Source organism: Perognathus longimembris, chromosome 18, assembly GCF_023159225.1.
Source record: "Perognathus longimembris pacificus isolate PPM17 chromosome 18, ASM2315922v1, whole genome shotgun sequence".
Classification (NCBI taxonomy): Eukaryota; Metazoa; Chordata; class Mammalia; order Rodentia; family Heteromyidae; genus Perognathus; species Perognathus longimembris.
In genome coordinates this window covers 2,263,561-2,287,425 of record NC_063178.1, presented here as the reverse complement: position 1 = coordinate 2,287,425, position 23,865 = coordinate 2,263,561, and the positions used below count along the sequence as shown (strand labels likewise).

Below are 23,865 nucleotides of genomic sequence, written 5' to 3'. Positions count from 1 at the left end.
AGGGACAGAAACTGAGGCTTAAAGGTATTAACAAGCCAGGCACTGGTGGCTCACGCCTGTAATCCCAGCTCCTCAGGATGGTGAGGTCTGAGGATTTCAGTCCGAAGCCAGCCTGGGCAGGAAGTCCAGGAGACTCTGACCTCCAATTAAATATGGTGCCAGCCTTCAGCAAACAAGTTAATAGTGTCCAGGCCTTGAGTTCAAGCCCTAATACTGAAACAGTATAAAAGAAAAAAAAAAGAGTTACAAAGGACAAAATGAGGAGGGCTCCTACAGCCTGGGTATACTAAGGGAACTCCAGCAGCTAGATACCAGCATCTAGTGGTTATGGAGGCAAAAGTATATTTCCAAATACTGAAATAGTGTTGAAAGGACCAAAGGGGGGCAGATGACATGGTTTAAGTGGAAGGATTTTTTTTTCTAGTTGTTTGAGACCTTCTGACAGCTAATGACCTTTCTTCCAGTCCACTGGCTCTGTTAGGGGTAATCAGAATCCCCAGATCTTAACCCAGACCTTCACAACTCAAAACCCAGAGGTTAGGGATGAGTTGGCATGCAATTAAACCACATATATGTACTGGGAGTTCTGAAGTTCCCTACCAGGCAAACCGATCTTCCTGCTTCATTTATACTGCTCACCTCTCCTTGGGTCAACAGTGCTAACGCCCATGGCAAGTTCACCCACTCCCAATAAAGCAGACTGCCTCTGGTTCTTCAAGGGATGCACATACTACACCAAGTGAGTTTTAAAAACACAATGTAAGTTTTTAATTGAACAATTTTATGTGGAGTCAATCAAAGCATTTGGGTTGTTTGAAATTTTAAAAACACATGTTCTTTTTCTTTTGCAAATTTAGTTTAATTGGTAACTCAGCCTCAGAAACAAAAATAACTCCTAGAATCAGAATATGAACATATTCATTGTTTTTCAGAGTTCCTTCCATTCTTCATTTATCATCGGAATAGTATGGCTCCATTCTCTCGATGGATGTTGTTAAAATTTGGGGTAGATGAGTTATCCAAACCCACCCTAAAATAGAAGTCCCCCCCAATAAATATCCTCAAAAGAGGACTGACTTCCTAGTTTCTCCCAAGGGTGTATAGATGGAGTATAGCACCTGCTTGAAATAAAACAAATCAACAGCTCACTACATAACCACCCCAGAAGCACCTGGCGGTAAAGCCACCTACTGAATGAAGTACACGGAGGTCACAGGTTCTGAACGGGCCCGTGGCATCTAAGCATCAGAGGACGAGGGACGCATTACAATTTCGGCTGTGAGGAAATGCAGAGCCAGCCGGGGGAGCACGCAGGTAACGGGCGCATGGCTGCTTCTCCAGCAACACCTTTACTGCTGCTTGCAACTGTTTGTGTTTCTCTTCCTGATCACTAGGGATCCCGAAGGATCCAGGAATAAAGAGAGTTCCTGCTTTGTTCACTACCTGCGGCCGATGAGTGGAACAGCAGTCAAGACGGCGCCCCGGGTGGAAAACTGAACAAACAGTGGAACAGCTCCAGACTCCGTGTGTCCTCCTAGGGCCCAGTGTGGCCCAGCTCAGCACTACACCCCTAGCTACCTGCACAAACCTCTACCACTCCCTCCTACCCCAAAAGAGCCACCCCCAAAGCTCTGGGCGGCCCTACGATGAAGAACTTACCTGCACTGGCATTGAATTCGCCCCTTGTTAACGTTAGCTCTGCCTGGACAGCTCCCAGAGCCCATGGCCTAAGCGCGCCGTGCTTCCAGCTCTAGGACCGCAGGAGTCTCCTGCTATGAACGCTACATAAAAACGTGCTCATTTCAAAAGCGAGGGCTTACATCCGGCCATCTCTCGAGAACCTCTAAGAGCAAGCTCTAGAAATAGCATGAATATCCGCCACTGGCAGATCAGGCCACACAGCTCACTTTCCTTTCAACTCCACCTACTGGCCCGGCTCGGGTTGTGTGTTGCCTCAGGTCCCTTTCCTGACCTGACAAGCCCATTCCTGAGTAATGAAGAACTGACGGTAAGCTCTATGTAAAATGAATCTTGCTTTCCAGACAGGCTCGCACTCCACAGCCCAGATTGGCCTTGAACGCATCATTCCTAAAAGCCAGACACGGCAGTATACAGACACCTGTAATCGCAGCACTCAAGAAACTGAGGCAGGAGGATCACGAGTTGAAGGCAAGTCTGGGCGAGAGAGAGAGAGCTTGCCTTAAACACTGTGTGCTCACTGAAGGTCTACGGTCTGTTTCTTCTCCTGGCAGGTACAACTCTTAATGTTTAATTTCATGAAAAGACACAGTGATATTTATATATGAATCAAGCTCATCTTTGGATAACCAAGAAAATAAAGCACTAAAATCCCAAACATATTCTCCTAGGCCAAAGCACACAAACCTATGAGCTATGAAGACTATTTCTTAAAAAACAAAAAGCATCAAACCTTAACCCGTGGCTCTACCCACTACTATGAATCTTGAGTATTTGGAATCTTTCACAATTTCCACTTTTCTTCTGTTCTTAAATCTTCCTAATTTCATAGTATTCAAACAATTTGCTCTGTTTAACCAAAGAAATAAACCAATTTAGTATTTCGTTCCATTTAGCCGAAAAGAATCAGAAATGAAGAATGTGTTTATCAGGCACGCCATGTCGTGTTTAGGTCAGGTGACTGCCCTGCCAAATTGTTTTTTAAAAGCTGCTACAGAATCTTTTTCCTCTCTGAACTCAGCAAAGCCTGTCAAGGTTTCCAGAAACCAACTGCGACTTCAGCTTTTATTGGTTCGCGTGGGATCAAGGATTACAGATCGCTCTCCCCGTACAGCGCAGAGGAGAAGGCCGTGTAATCCAGGGCCCCGGGCACGCTGCCCGGGCCCGAGTACGCCGGCATCCTCTTGATGCAGTACTGGGCCTGATCCGGGGGCAGCTCTCGACGCAGCTCATCCGCCAGGATGTAGGGCTGGAAAACACACACGGGCGTGCAAGGTCAGGAAAGTCGGCAGCACCCACAGTGTCTGTGCAGACATTCGCTGCACTTGCTTAGTTTTTTAAAATGTCTAAAGGCGGGGGGGGGGGGTGGGCCTCCCCGGGCATGGGGGTGCTCTAACACACGGGTCAGGGGGAAATGGAATATGCCTCAAGAAGACAAGTGGAGAATGAGTATTATTATGGAGGCGATAAGCCTCATGACCCAAAATCCTACCACACAGGAACACAGGGCTTGCCCCATGAGGACACAGGGCTGCTTCATTCACCATAACTGGTACATGTGTTTTGAAACCTGTATGTTTCATATGCTTTTAGACAATACAGACCTTTGCCTACCTAATTTATTTTTTTAACTAAAAATACACTGTCACTGGAGAGAAATTTCTCTTAAAAATAAATAAGACTACATGACTACATCTAAAGATGGAGATTTTTAAAAAGCATAAAAGCCAAGGGCTAGGGATAGCTCAAGTGATAGAGCATTTATCCAACAAGCAGGAGGCCTTGGGTTCAAATCCAAGTACAAAAAAATAAGATACAATAATGCTAAATATGGTCAGATATGCTTGTGTGAAAATGTCAAAATAGAGCTCATTATTTTGTACAATGAGTGGTAATAAACTTTTTTTTTTTGCCTGTCTTGGGGCATAGACTGAGGGCCTGAGCTCTGTCCCTGGCTTCTTTTTGCTCAAGGCGAGCACTCTACCACTAGAGCCACAGCACCACTTCCGGCTTTTTCTGTTTATGTGGTGTTGAGGACTCGAACCCAGGACTTCATGCATGCAGGGCAAGCACTCCACCACTAGGCCACATTCCTAGCCCTAATAAACAATTTTTAAAAGGAACTGAAAACTGAAATGTTCCATGAGAAATAAGACAGTTCTGATAAATACAGATGAATAAAAATGACAGTAAGTCACAAATAACACTCATTTGTAGCAGGAATCTTGTGTGAGGCTGGATGGGCTGCGGTTTTATGACCTCCTAAATCAGCGGCATGCTCTCTTCCCAGTGCCCACCATAAAGGATTCATTTTTATTTATTTTTTTTTTTTTTTTGCCAGTCCTGGGCCTTGGACTCAGGGCCTGAGCACTGTCCCTGGCTTCTTTGTGCTCAAGGCTAGCACTCTGCCACTTGAGCCACAGCGCCACTTCTGGCTGTTTTCTGTATATGTGGTGCTGGGGAATTGAACCCAGGACCTCATGTATAGGAGGCAAGCACTCTTGCCACTAGGCCATATCCCCAGCCCAAGGATTCATTTTAAAGACAAACTCATTATTTTTGATGCAGTTGCTCCATCTGACCAGTACCGTGATAAGCACCAATGATTTAGCATTGTGCCTTCCATGGCCCGGTGCTGGGCCTGTCAGCCTGCATCAGGGGTTAAATCCTGTCCTAAACTGAATGTATGTGTCCTCAGATGTTTTATAGTCTGTGGGGAGGGAGGCATTTTAAAAATCTGAACTTACAGTTCAGTTCCTATGGAACGTCCAGGCTGTGTGTAAATAAATGGAAGTCTCAATAGTCAAACAGCTGCGTGTAACTTTGTCCCAGTGGCTGGACACACAGTCAGGGTCACTGACCCGCGGGGGGAGGTTTTCCATCCCGTACAGGCTCTCGTTTCTGAGCCACAGCTACCAACCCGCAATGTAAAATGGGACTGAACCAGGAAAACCCACGTGCCCCCCCCCCAGTCTCCTACAACACAAACACCATCGATCGCCTCTTAACACGAGGCCTGAGCACACACAGCGGGACAGAGCACCTGCTCTATGTGAGACACGCCACAGTGCTGCGCCCCAAGTTCAGGGCCGGTGGAGGAACTGCCAGGCTGTGAGACCTGGGTGGGGGGAAGGGGGGGACCCTAGAGGCTGAACGCAGAAGTCGGGGCCTTGCTAGGCAGGAACTCAGCCACTTGAGCCACGTTCCTGGCACTTCAGGCTTGAGTCATTTTTCAGATAGGGTCTCCCCCATTTTTGCCCGGAGCTCACTTGGGATGGGGACCCTCCTGTCTGCCCCCCAAGGCGTCGGGATTGTAAGCATTCCCCACCACGCCTGGCCGAGAGTGTTTCTTATGGGTAGTCTGGGTTTCTTGTTGGCGTTTCGTGCGGGGGGGGGGGGGGGGCTTGCTGAATGAGGAGGGGGACTCCAGCTCAAGGGGGTGAGCACAGCCGGTGCAGACCTTATCAGAAGCCAGGATTCGGAAGGAGGCGATGACCTGCTCGGCGGTGTCTGTGTCCGCGGTCTCTCTGGTCATGAAGTCGATGAAGGACTGGAAGGTGACGGTCCCCTGTCCGTTGGGGTCCACCAGGGTCATGATGCGGGCGAATTCAGCTTCCCCCTGAGGCAAAGTGGCAAAGAGGCCCTGAGTCCCAAGGCTTTGAAGACTTGAAGACCTGGGGTGGGTGATGTGGGCTCACTGCTGCTGTAGCAGCCTGCCTCCCTGGGACCCACAGTGCTTTTCCGGGCCACAGACACAACGGTGGGCGCTCCTCCCCGCCCACGCAGTAGGGCAGTGCCGTCAACCTCCACAGAGGACACCCCGGGGCGTGCTCGTGAGAGATGACACAGCAGCCCGCAGCCAAGGGCAGCTCTTCTCAGAAGATTCATTACTAAAAACACAAAAACTGTGTGCTTCCTAAAACGTTACAGGAAAAAGGACCTTAAAAATCAGGGTAGCTGCCAAGCGACGGTGGCTCCCGCTTGTCATCCTAGCTATTCAAGCAGGCTGAGATCTGAGGATCGCAGCTCAAAGCCAACCAAGGCAGGAAAGTCTGTGAGGTTCTCACCTCCAATGAGCCACTAAAAAGCTGCCAGTGGAGCTCAAGTGGTACAGTGCTCCCTTGAGCTGAAGAGCTGACCCCCACCCCCAAAAAATGTGTGTTTGGACCCTTTACAGTTATTTTTATAAAGTAAAAGACAGACTTTTGAAAACAGTCACAGTATCCCATATGATGTCTAGGAAGCCGTCTTTCACGGAAAACCTCCGCTCACTGAGATGTCACGCCTTCCGCTCGCGTCTCACCAGATCGTAGCCCATGGAGATGAGGCAGGCTCTGAAGTCCTCGTGGTCCATCAGGCCGTTCTTCCTCTATTGCAAAGAGCAGAGCAGGGAGTTAGGGGCCAGCCGCACTGCTCCGCCCCACGACGCGGGCAACGCCCGCTCGGTAAGGAACGGCCCTACGGAGACTGAGCCGTCCCGAGATCAGAGCGGTAGGCACAGCCGCCAACGCCACGATGTTTCCTTAGAAGGAAAAAGGGGCTGGGGGCCCTGAAGACTAGATCATGATGAGAGCGGGCCTACATTCGAGGAGGTCGCAAGCCAAACGCTGGTGGTCCACACCTGGCAAGGAGGCTGAGATCTGAAGAGCATAGTTCAAAGCCACCGGGAAAGTCCATGCGACTCTTAACTCTAGTGAATCACCAAAAAAAGCCAACCATGGAGATACGTAAAAGCTCAGGGACAGCACCCAGGCCTTGAGTTCAACTACGAGTACTGGCGTTAAAAAAAAGTAAAAAGCGATTTAAAAAATGAGGTAACAGAAACAGGTAGCCGGGGGCTCGCTCCTGCCACCTACTGAGAGAGCATACTGCAGATGTCTGGGGAATGAACGACACTCTCCTGGGGCCTCAGCTACTCATCCGATGTACAATTCTGAACTAATTTCACTAAAGAGCTCTGCGGCAGCCCCTCTCTGAGCCTCAAGGCAGGGCACAGAGCCCCCCCCCCCCAAGTGTAGCAAGCTTAGCTGCTCCTGAAACGACTGAAGGGGGGGGGGGAGAGCAGAAGATGAGGACAAACATTCAAGCTCTGCAAAGCCTGGGAGCAGGAGTCACCCGGCGCTGACCGTAATGAGCGCCGGGGTTTGGGGGCCGGACGGCTAGGGACAGGCTCGCTGTCCAGAGGGCGCGCAGTACCCTGTCGAAGTGGTTGAAGGAGGCTCTGAACTCGTTCATCTGCTCCTGGGTGATGCCCTTGGCGTCCCTGGTCAGGATCTGCGTCTCCACCTCGTTGATGGTCCGCGCGATGGTGGTGAGGAGCAGCTCCCAGCCCACGCGGATGTGCTAGAGGGGGAAGAGCGGCCATCAGCCCGGGCCTCCCAGCAGCCGGCCGGGCCTCTCGTGTTCACCATGCGAGAGTCCATGCAATTAACAGGAGCGGACTTTCCTAATGTAGTTAAAAAAAGAAGCCCAAGCCAGGCTCCAGTGGCTCATTCCTGTCATCCTAGCTACTCAGGAGGCTAAGACCTTAGGATCTCGGTTCAAAGCCAGCCCAGGCAGAGTCCATGAGACTCTTATCTCCAATTAACCGCCAGAAAACCCAAGTGGCGCTGTGGCTCAAGTGGTAGAGCGCTAGCCTTGAGCTGAAGAGCTCGGGGACAGCACCCAGGCCCAGAGTTCAAGCCCCACACCCCCCTAAAAAAAAATTCACCATGGCACTAGTAACGATGTCACTGGTGGTAATGTTTACATGGTGCTTGGCACAGTTTACACAGCTTTTCCAAACACAGCAAGGGAAGGGCTTTAAAGCTGCTCAAGTTCAACCGTTAGGACTTGGAAGGAAAAAGGAGGCGTGTTCGTGCAGGGAACGCTCTGAGTGGTGACGCGGTTCCAGGAGGAACCTGTGCCCAGCCTGTGGCGGCCTACCTCCATGGTGTAGTTGGTGTGCTTGTTGTCGAAGACCAGGGCCTCCTGGATGAGCTGGTGGTCTCCCTCCAGCTTGTCGATGTTGTTCTTGTAGTTGATGATGTTGTGCTCATACTGCTTCAGCTGGTTCATCTGGTCCTCCAGCGCCCCAGTGATCTGGATGGAGCTCCGGGAGATCTCCTGGGGGAGGAGGGGTGGACACGGTGGGCGTGGCTCCCACCCCACAGCGGAGGCCACGCCCATGGCAGATGCCACGCCCACTGCAGAGGCCACGCCCACCGCGGAGAGCAGCCCCAGTCCCGGGTATCCCCAGACAGTGGGCGCTGGGCAGGATCTCAGGACAAACACAGCCTAGCTCTAGCCTGCCAGGGAACGGAATAAACACCAATCACCGCTGGGTCCCAGTGGCTCACAGCCTGTGGTCCTAGCTACTGAGGAGGCTGAGAGCTGAGGATCACAGTTCAGAGCCAGCCAGGTCAGGAAAGTCCAGGAGGACTCTTATACCCAGTAAACCAAAAAGGCCAGAAGCGGAGCTGTGGCTTGAGTGGTAGAGCACTAGCCTTGAGTTTAAAAAAAACAATTAAAGGCTCGAGGACGGCACTGGAGCCCTGAGTGCCCGCCCAGGACCCGCACCAGAAGAAAAGGCACGCTGAAAAACGTGCTGTCTGCTTTCCCGAGGGATAGAAATCACCCCACCTCGTGGGCGCCCTGCCCCATGCCAGGGAGGCCAGGGCCGGGAGGCCGGGACAGAACGGGCAGACGGGCACCGCCGGGCACCGAAGGGACCACTGCCCGGGATCCCGCCTGCGAGGACGGCTCCCGACCCCTCCCGTCCGCCTCTAGGGGGAAAGCGAGTGTTCTATCATCCAAAGAGGGACGGGGCGAGGAGCGTCTCCTGGCTGGTGTGAGGGAGAAAGTGGACCAGACCTCAGGGCCGATCCCAGCACGGCTCTGTTAAGAATGTTCTCGAAATGCAAAAAACCACGCCTATCCTCAGGGATGGGCAGCTTCAAGTCCAGCTCCTGCAGGGGCCAAAGCCCTGACCCCAGCCCGTCACTGCTGATGACTGTGACAGAGTAAACCGCCGGCACCTAGCCCCCCCCCACCCCCCCCTCCCGTCTGCAGAGCACGCGGGGAGGGGCACCCACCTCCATCTTGTTCTGGATCCAGGGCCCGATGGCGTTGGCCTGGGCTGCGAACTGCCGCCGCAGGCGCTCGTTGGCGTGCTGGCGCGCCAGCTCCTCCTGCAGGGACTGGTCGCGGACGGGCACCAGCTGCTTCACCTGCACGCGGGACGGCAGGGGTGAGGGGCCCGCCGGGGGGGGGGGGGAGGGGGGCGGGCGGAGGGGCTGGGGCGGGTCCCCACTCCAGGGCTTCCTAGAGCCTGGCTGAGGGGAGGGCAGTGGGGAGCCGCACTGGGGACACGGGACGTCCCCCTCCTGGCCCCGGCCGCCCGCACCCGGTGCGGATCTGTGGGCGTGGCCGGCTGTGAGCCGGAATCGGACCCCACGCTGCCGCCCGGCCGCTCTGCCCCGACGGCCCGGGCGTGTTAGGATGTTGTCCGTGGCAGGGTAAATAGCCACGAGGCCGTGCGCACACTGCTCTTTCCCCTCCGTGAGTTCCGTGTTAATGCCCTGCCTCGGTGCTCTTGGAGCGGACGGGAGGAAGACGACGCATGGCTTTGGAACGCTTGCTTGGGTCGCGTGTGAGCCGCTCGTGGCCACACTGTCACTCGCGTTCCTTTACAGGGTTCCCAGTCGGCACCAGTGGATCTCTCTCGCCACCCGAGCTACTCGGGAGGCCAGGACGGGGAGGCCACCGCTCAGAGTCCCACAGGCTCCAGCGAAATGCAAGACTGAGGGCCCAGGGCCCAAACGTGAGCGCGAGCTGCCTGAGCTCAAACCCCAACACCACCGAGTGGACCCCCACCCCCCAATCCGGCCAGCGCAGGAGCTGCTTAGCCCAGAACCTTGCTCTCTCGGCCCCCATGAGGGAAGGGAAGAGCAGCGCCGAGAAAGCTCGCATTCGGCACCTAGCCACCGGCAGCACTGTAATCATGGAAACCACCCGCGCGAGCTTCTCTTAGCAAGACACGGGGCTCAAATCATCTCACTTCGAATGGAGCTAAACCTGCGCAGTTTCCCAGAATTGAGACTGTCCCCAGACGCAATCTCGTAAGCCATTTTCTGCACGTACAGCGCACAGCAGCTGACGCAGCTCACGCCTGTAATTCCAGCTACTCCCCAGGCTGCGATCTGAGGACTGGGGTTCAAAGCCCAGGTCGGGCAGATAAATCAGTGAGATTCAGTTCTCCAAACGACCAGCAAAAGCTGAACGTGGAGGTGTGACTCAAATGGTTAGAACTCCCTCCTTGTGTGAAAAAGAGTATGAGGCCCTGAGTTCAAGTCCCAGGACCGGCACGGAAGAAATTTCTTTTAGGGTTACTAAACAACAACAACAAAACAGACATACTGCGGGCAAGCTGACTGCATGAGAGTTCCGGTCGGGTTCTGAGGAGCGTCTTCCCTGTACTCATCACCAGGACAACCTGCACTGGCTAGCAAGCGTCCTTGAGGAGGAGAGCGCCTCGCTTCTTTGCCCTTAACCCCAGCGGCGGCCGCGTGGAGCTGACGGATTAAACGCCCTTTCCCCGAAAGACCTAAGCCCGGGAGGCAGGCAGGAGCCCCAAGTCCCCCAGGGGACTTCCTCTTCCCCCGCCCGCCCTCCCCCCCCCGACCCCGCCGCCCACCTTCTCCCACTTGTGGCGGAGCTCGTCCATGGTGACGGTGCTGTATGGGTTGCTGGCGCTGATGCGGATGCTGTAGCTCTGGATCACCTTCTCCACCTCGTTCTGGATGGCCATGATGGACTGCCGCTCGCCGTCCGCCTCGGGCAGCGTGGCCTTGAACTGCTCGTGGGCCGTGATGAGGCTCTGTGCCGGGGACACGCGGGGAGGGCCGAGGCGGGTTAGTGCGAGCGGCGGCGGGGGGGGGGGGGGCCCTGGAGGCACCGCACACAGGGTCTAATTGCAGGCATGGGGGAGGAGGGGCTTCTGATGGTTCTAGAAAGCTCTCTGGTGCCTAGAGTCGCGTTCCTCGACAGAGGGAAGAGAGCACGAGAGCCACGACGTGGCGAGTGCCATTCCCAGCCTGCTTCCCGGCCCCCGGCCGCGGCCGGGGTGTGCGGGGCACCTTCTCCCGACGCCCCCGAGCCTCGCTGCTCCTCATTTAGTCACTACGTAGCTGAGGCTGGCCTACAACTCCTACATCCCGCGGTCTAGCCTCGAACTGGAGACCTTTTTAGCTCGGCTTCCCGAGTGGCGGTCCCGGGGCTTGAACTCGGGGCCTGGGCACTGCCCCTGAGCTTTTTCACCCAAGGCTAGCGCTCCAGGGCTTTGAGCCACGGCTCCACTTGCAGCTTCTCGGTAAGTTAATTGGAGACCTGACTCTCATAGCCTTTCCTGCCTGGGCTGGCTTTGAACCTCACCCCTCCAATCGCAGCCTCCTGAGCAGCTGGGATTGCAGGTGGGAGCTAGAGGCGCCTCAATACACACATTTTTAAGGCTCGAGGCCTCATTTGGACGTTCTAGGTGCACGTTTCCTAGTGAACTTTCCGTGTGTGCACGCGTACGTACACAGGCGCTCTCTCAAAGCAACAAGGAGAGGCGAGAGACGCGGAGCGCGTACCTGGATCTCCTCGATGCTGTGCACGATGAACATGTCCTGCAGGTCCTCCATGGCGCCCTCCATCCAGTTGTTGAAGGGAGCCGCTCGCTTCGCAAACTCCAGGTGCAGCTGGTCAATGGTTTCTAGCAATTTCTCCGTTCTCTAAAGGCAGATTCAATGGAAACAAGGGTTGTCCTAGATTAAACACATGGGAAAGCCCTCTGGGGCGCGGGCAGCGGTAGATAAATACGCGAGGGGTGTTGTCCCACGTTTCCCCCCCCCCCCCCCCGGTCTAGGAAAGAATAATGGATGCTTGGGCCCTGGGCAGTGCCCACCGAGGCCTGATGGCGCTTCTGAATCAAAGACACAGAGTAGAATCCGCAGCCGCCTCGGGCTCCGGAGCACTCCAAGTTCTCGACTACTTGCGAGCTTTGGGGAAATTTTTTTTTAAGTTAAAGGACTCGGTTTCCCCCTGAGCCCCGTAATGAGGTTCAGGTCACCCTTGGTGTCCCCTAAGTCAAAGGAAAGCCGCCACTTGTCTGCCGTTCTCAAAGATATCCAAGGACTTCTGGAAGCAAGTGGGTTTATACCATAACCCTCCAGATTTGTTTTCACATGCCAAAGGATGTTTCATTTTCTGGATACATTGTAATCGAAAGCTATCAACCCCCTGTGGCTGGCTGGCTGGCTCTTGGGGGTTCTATTCATTAGCTAATTGTTTCCTCTGAGAGAGACAGACATTTAAAACCAGCAACTGTATGGGCAAGTCTGCATTGAGATAAATCAGCAGGTGGCTTTAAGGCTCCCCCCACCCCCCCCCACCCCCCCCACCCCCCCCCCCCGCAGTCAGAGGCTGGGGGCTCACACCTGTATCCTAGCTACTCCCAAGGCTGAGATCTGAAGATGAGTTCAAAGCCAGCACTAGCAGAATAGTGAGTGTGACTCTAAAATCAGCAAAAAGCCAGAAGTGGAAGTGTGGCTCAAGTGGTACAGTGCCAGCCTTGAGTGAAAGAGCTGAGGGAAAGCACCAAGGGCCCTGAGTTCAAGCCCTTTGGATAAGCAAAAAAAAAATGATGATGATGATGATGATTAAAGATATTTTTAAGAGGGCTGGGGATATGGCCTAGTGGCAAGAGCACTTGCCTCACATACATGAGGCCCTGGGTTCGATTCCCCAGCACCCACATATACAGAAAATAGCCAGAAGTGGCACTGTGGCTCAAGTGGCAGAGTGCTAACCTTGAGCAAAGAGAAGCCAGCGACAGTGCTCAGGCCCTGAGTTCACGGCCTAGGACTGGCCAAAAAAAAAAAAGATATTTTTAAGACAATGACCTCCAAAGCCTCTCTCCTCTTCTGAGTGAGTGTCCCCAGCCGGTCCCACTGGTCGCAAATCTTTTGACACCGGTCATTGACGTTCGCCGCGTCATGGTAATCCAGCTCACTGCGAAAAGCAATGGCGAAGGTGAGGGAATGTGAACGGCAGCTCCCAGAGGCTTCTAGAAGGGAGCGGTGTGGGGGGGTGGAGGGACGGGGTCCTCCAGGGCACACGGTTCCCAGATAACAAGGGGCATCGCCCAACCCCCACACCCCACACAGCCTCGTCTCCGGCTAGCCCTCTCCTCTGTGAGGCCCCCTGAAAGAGGGGCTTTTTAAACATGTAATTAATTCACGGTACTGTCATTACAGAGGTGACGTGCGGAGAGATTGCAGTTACACACGCCAGGGAATGAGTACATTTCCTTTCCTAATGTCTTCTGTTCCCTCATTCTCTCCCAAGTGCTTTTCAGTTGTTCTTCTAGAACATTCTGTCACCTCATGAAAGCCTGTCTAGCGCTCAGGAGCAAGCAGCCACTGTGCTGCCTTTGGCCAAGGATGACCAAGACTTTTAGGCCTGTTTGTTAACACCATACGATCCAAGCCGAGCCCCTCACGCCAAACCCACGCGGGCCCCCCCAGCCCGCGGGCCTCGGGCCGCCTCCGCACGCCGGCCCGTACTTGAGCTCCTGGGCGATGGCGGCGATCTGCTCCACGCGGTCCTGGTGAGCCGCCAGGTCGCTCTCGAAGGCCTCGTGCTTCCGCAGCAGGGCCCGCACCTCGGTCAGCGACGCCGACTCGTAATCCTTCTGCAGCAAGATCTGCTCCTTGCCTGCGAAGGAGGAGCGTGAGCCGCCCCGGGCCACCTGTCGGGCAGGGAGCAAGCAAGGAGCCCCCCACCCCCAGGACCCCAGAACTGAGGGAGCAGGTCGGTGTGGGCCCGGGAATCGGGCCAAGGTCACCTGCCGTGCACACGCGGCCCACTGAGGGGCGCAGGAAGCACGCGTGGGCATCTCAGAGCGTGCTGAGGGACACCTCTGCTCGTCTAGCGTGAAGCTCGGTGGCGTTAGACATCAACGGCTCCCGGGAGCCACGGGGATGGATGCACAAAACACTTATGCCCGGCCAGGTGTGGCGGCACAAGCCTGCGATCCCAGCCCTCAGGGGGCGGACGCAGGAAGATCATGAGTTCAAGGCCAGCCTGCGCTACATAGCGAGACCCTGGCTCATAAAAACGAAATGAAAGTTACTGAGGAGACTGAGATCTAAGGATCACAGTTTGAAGCCAGCCAGGGGAAGGAGAGTCTGTGAGGCTCGTCTCTCTAATTGGCCAGCCAAAGAGCCAGAAGTGGAGCTGCGGCTCAACTGCTAGAATACCAGCCCTGAGCAAAAAAAAGCTCAGGGGCAGCGCCCAGGCCCTGAGTTCAACCCCAGAACCAGCACACATGCATGCACTAACACACACACACACACAGAGAGAAAGAGAGGGAAGCAAAAGGACGGAAAAGAAGAGAGACAGAAAGAAGAAAGCGGGGGAGAAGGGGGAGAGAAAGAGGAGGAAGGGTGGGAAAGGAAAGGAGAAAAGAACAGAAGAGAGGAAGAGAAAGGGAGGGCAGGGCAGGGGAGGGCAGGGCAGGGCAGGGGAGGGCAGGGCAGGGGAGGACAGGGCAGGGGAGGGCAGGGCAGGATGCCAGGCTGGACGGCACCGCGCGGCCCGCAGCTGTCATTCCTCGCAGCCCGAAGCCGCGGCAGGCGCTCACCGTAAGCCCAGGTCTCGTGGGTGGAGGCCTTCTGCCTGAACTTCTCGGCCAGGTGCTCCAGGCGCTCCAGCCTGCGGATCTCGTTGAGCAGCCACTCCTCGTAGCCCTTCTCGGCCTGCTCCAGCCTCTGCCAGGCGCCTGCGATGTCCTGAGGGGGCCAAGAGCACACGCTCCTTGAGCTCGGAGCCCACGAGGCGGACTCGCCTCCTTCCCTGGCCCTCCCCCTCCAGCCAACAGCCAACTTGGCTTCCAAACGTCCTGATTATCCCTGGGGCCTGGTGAAACTGCTCTCACCAACCACAGCCCCTTCTCCAAATGTGGGCCGACATGTACAGGGTTTACATTTTCTACTCAAGAAGAGCCAGGCGTAGTGGTGCGTGCCTGTAATCCCAGCACTAGAGAGGCTGAGGAAGGAGGATGATCTTGAGCTCAAGGTCAGTCTGGGTTGTATAGTGAAACTGCGTCTCAAAAAAAAAACAAAAACAAGACACGCCGGGTGCCGGGGGCTCATGCTCGTCATCCTAGCTACTCAGAAGGATGGGACCTGAGGATTAAGTTTCAAAGCCAGACTGAGCAGGAGAGTCTGTGAGACTTTTTGCTCCAATAAGTCACCGACAAAAACAGGCCAGAAGTAGAGCTGTGGCTCACAGTGGTAGAGCACCAGCTAGGATGGAAGGGTTGAACGAGAGCGCAAGGCCCTGAGTTCAAGCCCTACTGCTGGCACACACACACACACACACAAAAAAAATGGCCACAAAAATAACAGATCACCAGGGAGGAGCCCATCTGCAAGCCTTGGGTTTCCGGGCCCGTTTTCTACTGAGGATGGTGGGGCGTCCTCCCCGCCCCCGCCACTCACCGACACCATCTTGCCCTCGGAGGGCATGAAGGCCGGCCGGTTGCTGATGCGCAGCTTGGTCTGCAGCGTGTTGAAGTTGATCTCCAGCTGGCACTTCTCCTGCACCTTGGGCGGCTTGTGCTTGCGCCGGTAGTCGCGGAAGTCCTCCAGCTTCTTCTGCATGGCCTGCATCGTCTTCTCCGGCGTCCGGTTCTCCAGCCAGGGGATCGTGCGCCGGATCCACTCCAGAAGCTGCTCCCAAACACAGAGACGCCGCTGACCGTCCCGCCGCGCTCCCGGGGAACGCACAGGCCCCCCCCCCCGACCGCCTGGAATGGGGGGGGGGTGCCTCACGGTCCCCAAATCCCGGTGCCCACCCCCAATCCGGGAGGGGTGCAGCTCTGCGCAGTGGCGTGCGTGAAATGGTCAGCGTCCACCCAGAGCCACCGGGGACCGCCCCCAGCGACCCACACAAGGGGGGAGACTTCCGGTCAGCACGTGACACCATGGCTAACGAGAGAATGTGACAGCCACAAGAAACTCAGGGAGCAGACAGCAGCAGACACAGGTTGGAGGGAGCTTTCCAATTAAAACAACAAAAACAAAAACGGCCCCCCAAAAAAAAATAAGAAGAAAAAAATCCAAACTTGCCAGAAAAAGTATTGTAATACATTCATTTAAAGAACTAAATTTCACTTATTAATGGGGTTTTTTCTTTGTTGTTGTGGTGGTGGTGGTGGTTGGTTGTAGGGCTTGACCTCAGGGCCTGGGCACTGTTCCTGAGCTCTCTCTGTTCAAGGCTAGCTCTCTACCACCTTAAGCCACAGTGCCACTTCCAGTTTTGGAATGTTTATTAGAGATAAGTCTCAGGGACTTCTCTGCCTGGACTGGTTTCCAACCGTGATCCTCAGATCTCAGCCTCCTGAGCAGCTAGGATGACAAGTGTAAGCCACCAGCTCAAGTCAAATGAATTTATTCCCTAGATAAAGGTTCTGTACATCTCGGACCAGTTCCATGCCCGAGTATACTTTAAATCTAGCTTGTAAGTCATTCCCTTAGACAGAAGTTGTGGAAGTCAGTTCCCCAGAGCCGACCTCCACCCTTCTCCTGCATGAAGACCCAGGCCTCGGAGACGACCTGCCGGAAGCCTTCTTCCGCTGATCTCCTGACCATGTTCCTGACATCAGCCTAAGGTGCAAACCAGTCCCAGTGGTGACCGCCTTAGTGAAGCGGTTTCGGGGTCACCCAATGAAGGACGATACGAGAAATGGAAGGTTCATTACCCAGTCCTATGCCGCCCTCCCAGCCCGCCTACTCTTTACTCCTGGAGTTTATTACTTATAAACAATGCTGCCAACTTGGATTTTCCCATAGCAATCATGAGAACCAGAAGATAAAATAAAACGAAAGCAAATTCCCATAGCAACAGGATGAAAATATAAAGCTACCATGGCACTGGATTACTAGCAAATACGACTGCAAGAGTCCATGTGACTCGATCATTTTCCCAGCATGGACTCGTTACCGGGGAGATCGAGTCCGAGGGAAGCTTTCTGGGTGCTGAACCCTCATCGCTGCGCTGTGCTGGGCCTCACGCCAGGTGGGTGGCTGTCACCTGTGCCACCAAAGGCCACAGGAGGAGCGGGGACCGTGCTGTTCTAACCACGGCTCTGGCTGCAGAGCTGTGCCGAGGCCCACGGAGACTGGGGCCCCACTGTGGGGGGAGGGGGGTCCCCCGGCTTCCCCTTTGGGGACGCATGCGCGTGAGCCACCTGAGTCGGTCCTGCTTCCCTTCTCTCAGAGGGGAAAGATGGGGCGGCCCCGGGGAGGGGTGCGGAGCCGGGGTGCCCCGATCCTTTACCTCACTCGCTAGCCTCTCGTATTCTTCCATCAGCCTCTCATTCTCTTGATTCACAGCAAGAACCTTACATATCCTGTTAGCTGCTGTCTCAGCCTGCAAAACACAACGGGAGAACGGGATGGCCGGTCCTCGGGAGGCGTCCCACGGCGGGGCGGGGCGGGGCGGCAGGGGGGCGGGCAGAGGGGGGCGGCCGGCCGGCGAGGGGGCCGCACACCGTGCAGTGCGTGGGAGAGACTCGGGGGGTGGCTTTGCAACACCGTCAAGTCATTAGTTTCCACAGAGACTCACGTGGCGGGCGGAGGGGACCACACGACATACCGGGGCGCAAGCTTGGTAAGACACGGAGCAGGTTAGTGACAGGAATACGGGCTCCCAAAGTGTCTGTCTACCTACGCACCCCCGAACGCCCCTGGACGCCCCTGGACACCCCAGACGCCGGGCCCCCGGCGGTGGGTGGACACTGCGGGGGGGGGGGGGGGCGGCTGGCCTTGGGAAACCAAAGCAGAACTGACTTCATCTTGAATCTATGGATTCACTGTGCTCGGACCCACTGAAGGCCTCGGCTCTGGAAATGGACGCACAGAACCTTCCCGACGCCATCGCGCGCCCAGAGGGGCCTGGGCCTGGCTCTTCACGATCTGGGGATCCGTCATGAAGGAGGACAGGACCAAGCAGCTGTGCACCGTGTCCAAGCCTCAGGTCTACAGTCGCCATCGCGCCACCCCCCCACCCCGCGACGGCCCAGCCACCGTCAGGCCCGAGGCTGGGACCGAGCACCGTCCGCCCGGCGCCCGCGGGCCGCGTGGGCTCTCGGAGGTCAGTGAGGCCGGAGGAACGGAGCTTCCCTGGCCGCCGGCGGCAGGCAGGACCCAGGGCAGGCGGCCATTCCTCCCCGCCCCCCCCCCAGACTGGGGGCTCAATCCTCAGGGCAGTCCCCTCCCCCCTTAAAGTACAAATCTCCCCCATGATTGGCTAATCAAAGAAAGGGAGGAAAGAAACCTAACAGCGCTTCTGGAACTATCTAACGTGACAGCTATTTTTTTTTTATCACGCTCCATGTACGAGTGGTTGTAGTGTGCGGTTACAACACGCTTAGGGAATGAGGTAGGATGTGAAGCACGCACACACACGTACACACACACACCCGGGTGCACACCCGGCACACAGAGGATGGGCGTGGGCAGCGGCGGTGCGCACGCGTTGAGTACCTGCTCCGCTCCCGCGAAAGCATGGTAGAAGCAGGAGACGTAAGTCATGATGGCTCTTTCATCAGGTTTGGGAGTGTTCACAATGTCTGAGGGGGGAGAAAATAACACGACACACACACACACACACACACACACACACACACAGAGGAGAAACAAAGGTGAAGGAAGGAAAGACAAGTGGTTCGTGCCGACCGCCTCCCGTGGGCCGGCGACCCTGGCCCTGGGAAGGCTGGGTTTTCAGAGGCGCTCACGGAGGCTGCGTGCTACGCCCCCCCGGGGGACAGATTCCCCCTCTTCTGGCCTGGGTGCTGGGGCGTGGCAAGGCCCACCCGGTGACCCCACAGGGGTGGGGACACTCTCCCTGCATAAGTTACCTACCCGGCCCCCTAAGCACCAAGGGTCAGCACACCAGGGGGAGGGGACAACACTGCGGTCACGTGACTTGTCACCACAGCCCCAAGCTGCCAATGGAAGCAGCTGGAAGGGAGAAAGGGAAGCCCGGGGAGACGCATCCCTTCTGCCTCTACCCCGGCCATGGCCATTTCTGGTAAGCTGCTCTTTCACCACGCCAGGGGCGCCATGCTACCCGCTCCCTGCAGGAAAACCTCATCGTGGAGTCTGCAGGGGCCATCCACAGAAAGAACTTTCTAGAAGACAAACACAAATGGAATGCCAATGCCTGACAGAAAGGCTCAAAGAAAAATAGACTTAAAAAGAAAGACAAAGGACTGCCTGCTCAGACCCACAGGGGCCCTTCCTCCGAGGAGAGGGGGAGAAAAGGGAAGAGACAGCAGAGAACTCCTGCAAGACACAGAAGGCGAGGGTGGGCGGCGGCGCCGGCTTCTGTCCTCGCCTTCTGGGCACCCGCTACAGCAGGAGAGAAACAGGACACATAGGTCATTAGGGGTCTTTCATCGGGTCTGGCAGTGTACACGAGATCTGCGCGGAGAAAAGAAGGTTGACTATCAGGAGCTCCAAGACCACACACTTTGGGGTGACAGCTCCCTGGGGAAGTCAGGGCCGGGACCCCTCTCCACCCATCTCAATGCTTGAACCTCAGCTCCGGTCCAAGGAACGGTCCCCGGAAAGCCCTGACCTCCCGGGCCCCTCTGCAGACGCCCAGGAGAGCGGGAAGGAGTTAGCCAAGAGAAAGCGCAGATGGGCCGGAGGAGCCCAACGCAAAGAACAGCCACGGCCAACGCAAGGCCCCTCCGCGACTCGAGTCCCGGGTCTTTCTCTCACAGGGCGCAAGAGGAGGGCTCTATGGTGAGTCCACGGGAAGCCACCCCCAGAGCCAGCCCGGGGGACGCCAGCCAAGGGAGAAGAGAAGCAAGCCGCCGGCTTTCACGCAGCGCAGTCCGTCGGGGGAACAGCGCAGCTCAGACGCTCGCACACGCCCACCCGGGACCGGAGGCCTCGCACACACCCCCCCGGGACCGGAGGCCTCGCACACGCCCCCCCCCCCCCCCCCCGGGACCGGAGGCCAGCACAAATGACAAAGGGCGAGGTCTGCAGCCCCAGGAGAGGCCAGGCTTCACCCCACCCGGAGCAGAGTGGGAAGAACCCAGACAGGAGGGGCTCCTGGAGCCCCCCCCCCCGGAAGTGCGAGCGCCAAGGGTGGCGCGAGAGTGGACAATCGGAGCCCAGCACGGCTGACCGCCAGAAGATGTCCACGAGAGATTACTCCACCGCGACAGAAACCCGGTGGACAAGCATCTGAACCAGAGAGGGAGGCCAAGGAGCAGGAATGGAAAACAAGGGGTGGGGGACAATGGGACCGATGCCCAGTCAGCTCTCAAGGATAAGCAGATGGACATCCATCCAACCAGGACTTAGAAAGCAGGAAAACCCAAACAGCCCAGAACGCTGCTGGTACTGAGGGGGGACGAAGCATTCCGAAATGAAGAGAAGAGAGAGGCATTCAGCAGCTGAGAGATGGACTCACTAAATCATCCTGGATATTCGTTCAACAACTCTGGGTTGTCAGGTGTCCAATGAAAATGACAGCCAGGGGCTGGGGATATGGCCAAGTGGTAAGAGTGCCTGCCTCGTATACATGGGGCTCTGGGTTCGATTCCCCAGCACCACATATACAGAAAACGGCCAGAAGTGGCGCTGTAGCTCAAGTGGCAGAGTGCTAGCCTTGAGCAAAAAGAAGCCAGGGACAGTGCTCAGGCCCTGAGTCCAAGGCCCAGGACTGGCCAAAAAAAAAAAAGAAGAAGAAGAAGAAAATGACAGCCACAAATACAAGCGCAGCTGGGAGACACCCGATGGAGAGAACTTTCTACACGTTTGCTTCATCACTGTATGGACGCTTTCTCCAGAGATCTGGAAAAGTTGTACATAGAATTCCAACAGTGTGTATGTTCAAGGGTTAGGGCACGGACAGATGTTTGATGGGGTAGAGGACAGATGGACAACAGTGGTGTTCACTCAGGATCACTGTGAGGGGCTGAATCGTGGTGTCCCACCTCCAGGTGTCCTTTGAGAGGGAGAAGAGGCCCAGAGACCGGCCAGAGAAGGCAGAGTCGGTGAAGAGAGAGCCACGGATGGAGGGGTTCGGCCACAAGCTGAGGAACTCTGGGGCTTCCGGAAGTTGGAGGGCAGGTAGGGTCTCCCTAGAGCCCCCCAGGGCACGCTGACACTTGGGAGTTCAGGTGCAAGAGACGCCCCTGGAGCTGCTATGTGGGAAAACAATCTGTGGTGTTTAAGCCATTTGCCCTCACAGAACCATCGAAATGAGGAGCAGAGGACTGATGATGACACTGTCGTTGAGTTCTTTCCTTTTCCCCAGTAATGCCAACTACTGAAAGCAACAGATCACTAGAATAACACCTAAGTAAAACAGAAGGCGAAATAAGACCTCTCACTGTCTCCCATAGAACCCAGCAGAGCCTCCTGCTCACAGCCAGTGTTCAATGTCCACTGGCATATAGAAATGGACCGGAGACATGAAGTCAGTGGTCCTCGGGCACCTGTGCTTTAAATGGTCCACACCGTGGGCACAACTCACACGAACTTGCTATTATACAAAAAGCCCAACACTGGTGGCTCACGCCTGTAATCCTAGCTAGTCAGGAGGCTGAGATTTAAGGATCAAGTTTTGGAAAGCCAGCCAGATCCATAAGACTCTTATTTCTAATGAATCATCCAAAAGCGAGTGATGGAGGTATGGCTCAAATGGTGGAGTGTCAGCCCTGAGCGGATAAAGCAGAAAGACACGACCCAGGCCCTGAGTTCAAGCCCAGTACTGGGACAGAGAGAGAGAGAGAGAGAGAGAGAGAGAGAGAGAGAGAGAGAGAGAGAGAGATCCTCAGAATGACTACGGCCAGAATGTAGGAGAGGCCAGAGGGGCCTTCATATCTATCTAAATTCAATTCAACTGAGACTAATTAAAAATACAAATGTGTGGACGGCATGCCAATGGCGCCACACTTTAAATTTAACTTGATAACCTCTAAGGGATTTTTTTTCCTTTAAGTATGTCACAAGGACGTTTATGTGCTAAACTTATCTCTATGTAGTGAAGAAAAATAACATTATGCGGCTGAATACAAGAAACACATAATTTTAAAAATTATAAACCAAAGTAGTCTGCGTCTCAGCTGAAGCTGACTTGGACAAGTCGTTTCACGGCATAGCTTTGCAGCCTGGTTTCCGAGTAAGAACTTAAGCACGTGTATGTATACATGTGCTAGTACGTGAACACGCTGCACCTGAAACTGTGCGTCTGAAGACAGATCTGTTAGGAACCCTAAGTCCGTCGACCGTAGCCCGCCTACAGGGGGCCATGGCGTCTCCAAAAGCGGACTGCCCGGCGAGTTTCCGTGCCTGCCCCTCCCGCTCACCTTCAGCGTCCAGCATTTTCGGAATGTCCAGGTGTTTCTCCGCGATCTCCATGGCCAGGTTGATGTTCCCTATGGGGTCATCCTGCACAGGAAACCACACAACCTCGCGTTAAAGATGCTCAGACAGGGCGGGGGGGGGGGCGGCGCCGGAACCGCCCAGGTCCCCTCATCATCGCCCCCTCGTTCCCAACATTGCCAACGCAAGAAACCACGCAGCCATGCAGCCCGCTACACACACCGTGCGCAAACATCTGTTCTGTGGCCGAGCTGGGGGGGGGGGGGGGAGAGCTGACAGCGACGTTCCCTCCCCCAGATGTGGAGGGTGTCTGGGGAAGGTCTACACGCCCTCCCCCAGATGTGGAGGGCGTCTGGGGAAGGTCTCCACGCACTCGTGCTGGTTTTAGGCTGGAGAAAGGTCAGCGGGAGAGGCCATGAAGGGGACGGGTGGCAGGTGCAGTTCACTAAAGATGCCTCAGGGGGGCGACAACAAGCCAAACCCCTGTCCCCACTGGGGAACCTTCACGTTTGAAGCAACTTGCTCCTGGGGATTCGTTCATCTTCCTTTATAAAACCGGTGGCAGGCATAGGTTACCAATTTATATCACACGACTAACCAGAAGCGGAGATGACTGAAATACTGTTATAAATCTGCAATGGACGAGGCTAAGAATAAAAACCCAGACTGAAAAGCGACGTCCACCCCAGGACGCCCCTCGTGTGCGGTTTCAAAGGGGTGCTTGGCGAGGCCCCGGGTCATCTTCACGCAGTGGAGTCCTTGGGAAGGGCCGGCTAGAAAGCCACGATGGCTTCCTCCAGGAAAACAGAAAGCGTCTCCACCATGCTCCGGGAAGACGCCAGCACCGCCTCCTTGATCTCAGGACCGTGCGTGCATGCGTGCGCGTGTGTGCGTGCGCATGTGCGTGTGCGTGTGTGATATTACGGGGCTTGATCTCAGGACCCGGGCATTGGCATTTTGCTCAAGGACGGTGGCTCTAGCACTTGAGCCAAATCTCTCCTTCAGCGTGCGGTGGTTAACTGGGGGTCCGAGTCTCACAGACTCACCCAGTGCAGGCTGGGTTCCCATCCGGATGCTCAGAGCTCAGCCTCCTGAGTGGCCAGGATGACAGGCGTGAGCGTGTGCGTAAGGCATTTCATGATGACTGCAGGTAGGGAAACAACGTGTGTACTGAGGAGCTGGGGAAAGTGCTTTCTACGACAGGGCGTTGTCTTCCCCTTTAAGGTAATTTTACCTGTTCTGAAGATCAATGAGGACAATCAGGGTGGGGGTGGGCAAGGAAACAAAACAAGAAAGTAGGGGCAGCCAAACTACTCCCCCCCCCCCCCCGACCGCCCACGCCCCGCCGGGGAGGGCAGCGTGCGGCAGCCCGGCTTCCACACCCCGCACAACACACGCGTGCAACACCCAGCTAAGCACACCAGCACCCGGCGGCGGGGGCTCTGGGGGAGGCGGGCCGGGCTGCCACCCCGAATCCCCGGGGACCACGGACCACCCACCCGATAGGGCTCTCTCTGGCTCCTGTGTCTACCCACACTTTCGCGCTCCGTGCAGGGAACGGGTTGAAATAACGAGTTTCGAGACTCGGGCACGTTAACCTTCAGAATTAAAGGGAAGACTCAAACTTTCCAAAGCTCAGTTTTCGGAAGGAGAAGAAAAAAGAACAAAACAAAAGCTGTCCAACGTCTAAGGTGGCAACCACCGTTTCGTGTCAGTACTGAAGTGTCACGAT

At 55.7% G+C, this 23,865-nt stretch overlaps 1 protein-coding gene across 1 annotated transcript in view; it reads right to left on the bottom strand.

Annotated features, from left to right (window-relative positions):
* Nucleotides 1-740: 740 nt before the first annotated feature.
* Actn2 (actinin alpha 2) overlaps nucleotides 741-23,865 on the bottom strand; it is a 42,532-nt gene continuing 19,407 nt past the window's right edge. The window contains exons 7-21 of the mRNA XM_048367773.1: nucleotides 22,118-22,199; nucleotides 18,270-18,355; nucleotides 17,062-17,154; nucleotides 15,222-15,452; nucleotides 14,363-14,510; nucleotides 13,284-13,434; nucleotides 12,621-12,729; nucleotides 11,310-11,450; nucleotides 10,373-10,555; nucleotides 8,772-8,906; nucleotides 7,624-7,803; nucleotides 6,895-7,041; nucleotides 6,002-6,067; nucleotides 5,159-5,317; nucleotides 741-2,947 (exon numbers count right to left, since the gene is read on the bottom strand). Coding sequence (XP_048223730.1) covers nucleotides 2,789-2,947; nucleotides 5,159-5,317; nucleotides 6,002-6,067; nucleotides 6,895-7,041; nucleotides 7,624-7,803; nucleotides 8,772-8,906; nucleotides 10,373-10,555; nucleotides 11,310-11,450; nucleotides 12,621-12,729; nucleotides 13,284-13,434; nucleotides 14,363-14,510; nucleotides 15,222-15,452; nucleotides 17,062-17,154; nucleotides 18,270-18,355; nucleotides 22,118-22,199 — 2,070 coding nt within the window. The 3' untranslated portion in view covers nucleotides 741-2,788. The remainder of the gene's footprint in view (nucleotides 2,948-5,158; nucleotides 5,318-6,001; nucleotides 6,068-6,894; nucleotides 7,042-7,623; nucleotides 7,804-8,771; nucleotides 8,907-10,372; nucleotides 10,556-11,309; nucleotides 11,451-12,620; nucleotides 12,730-13,283; nucleotides 13,435-14,362; nucleotides 14,511-15,221; nucleotides 15,453-17,061; nucleotides 17,155-18,269; nucleotides 18,356-22,117; nucleotides 22,200-23,865) is intronic.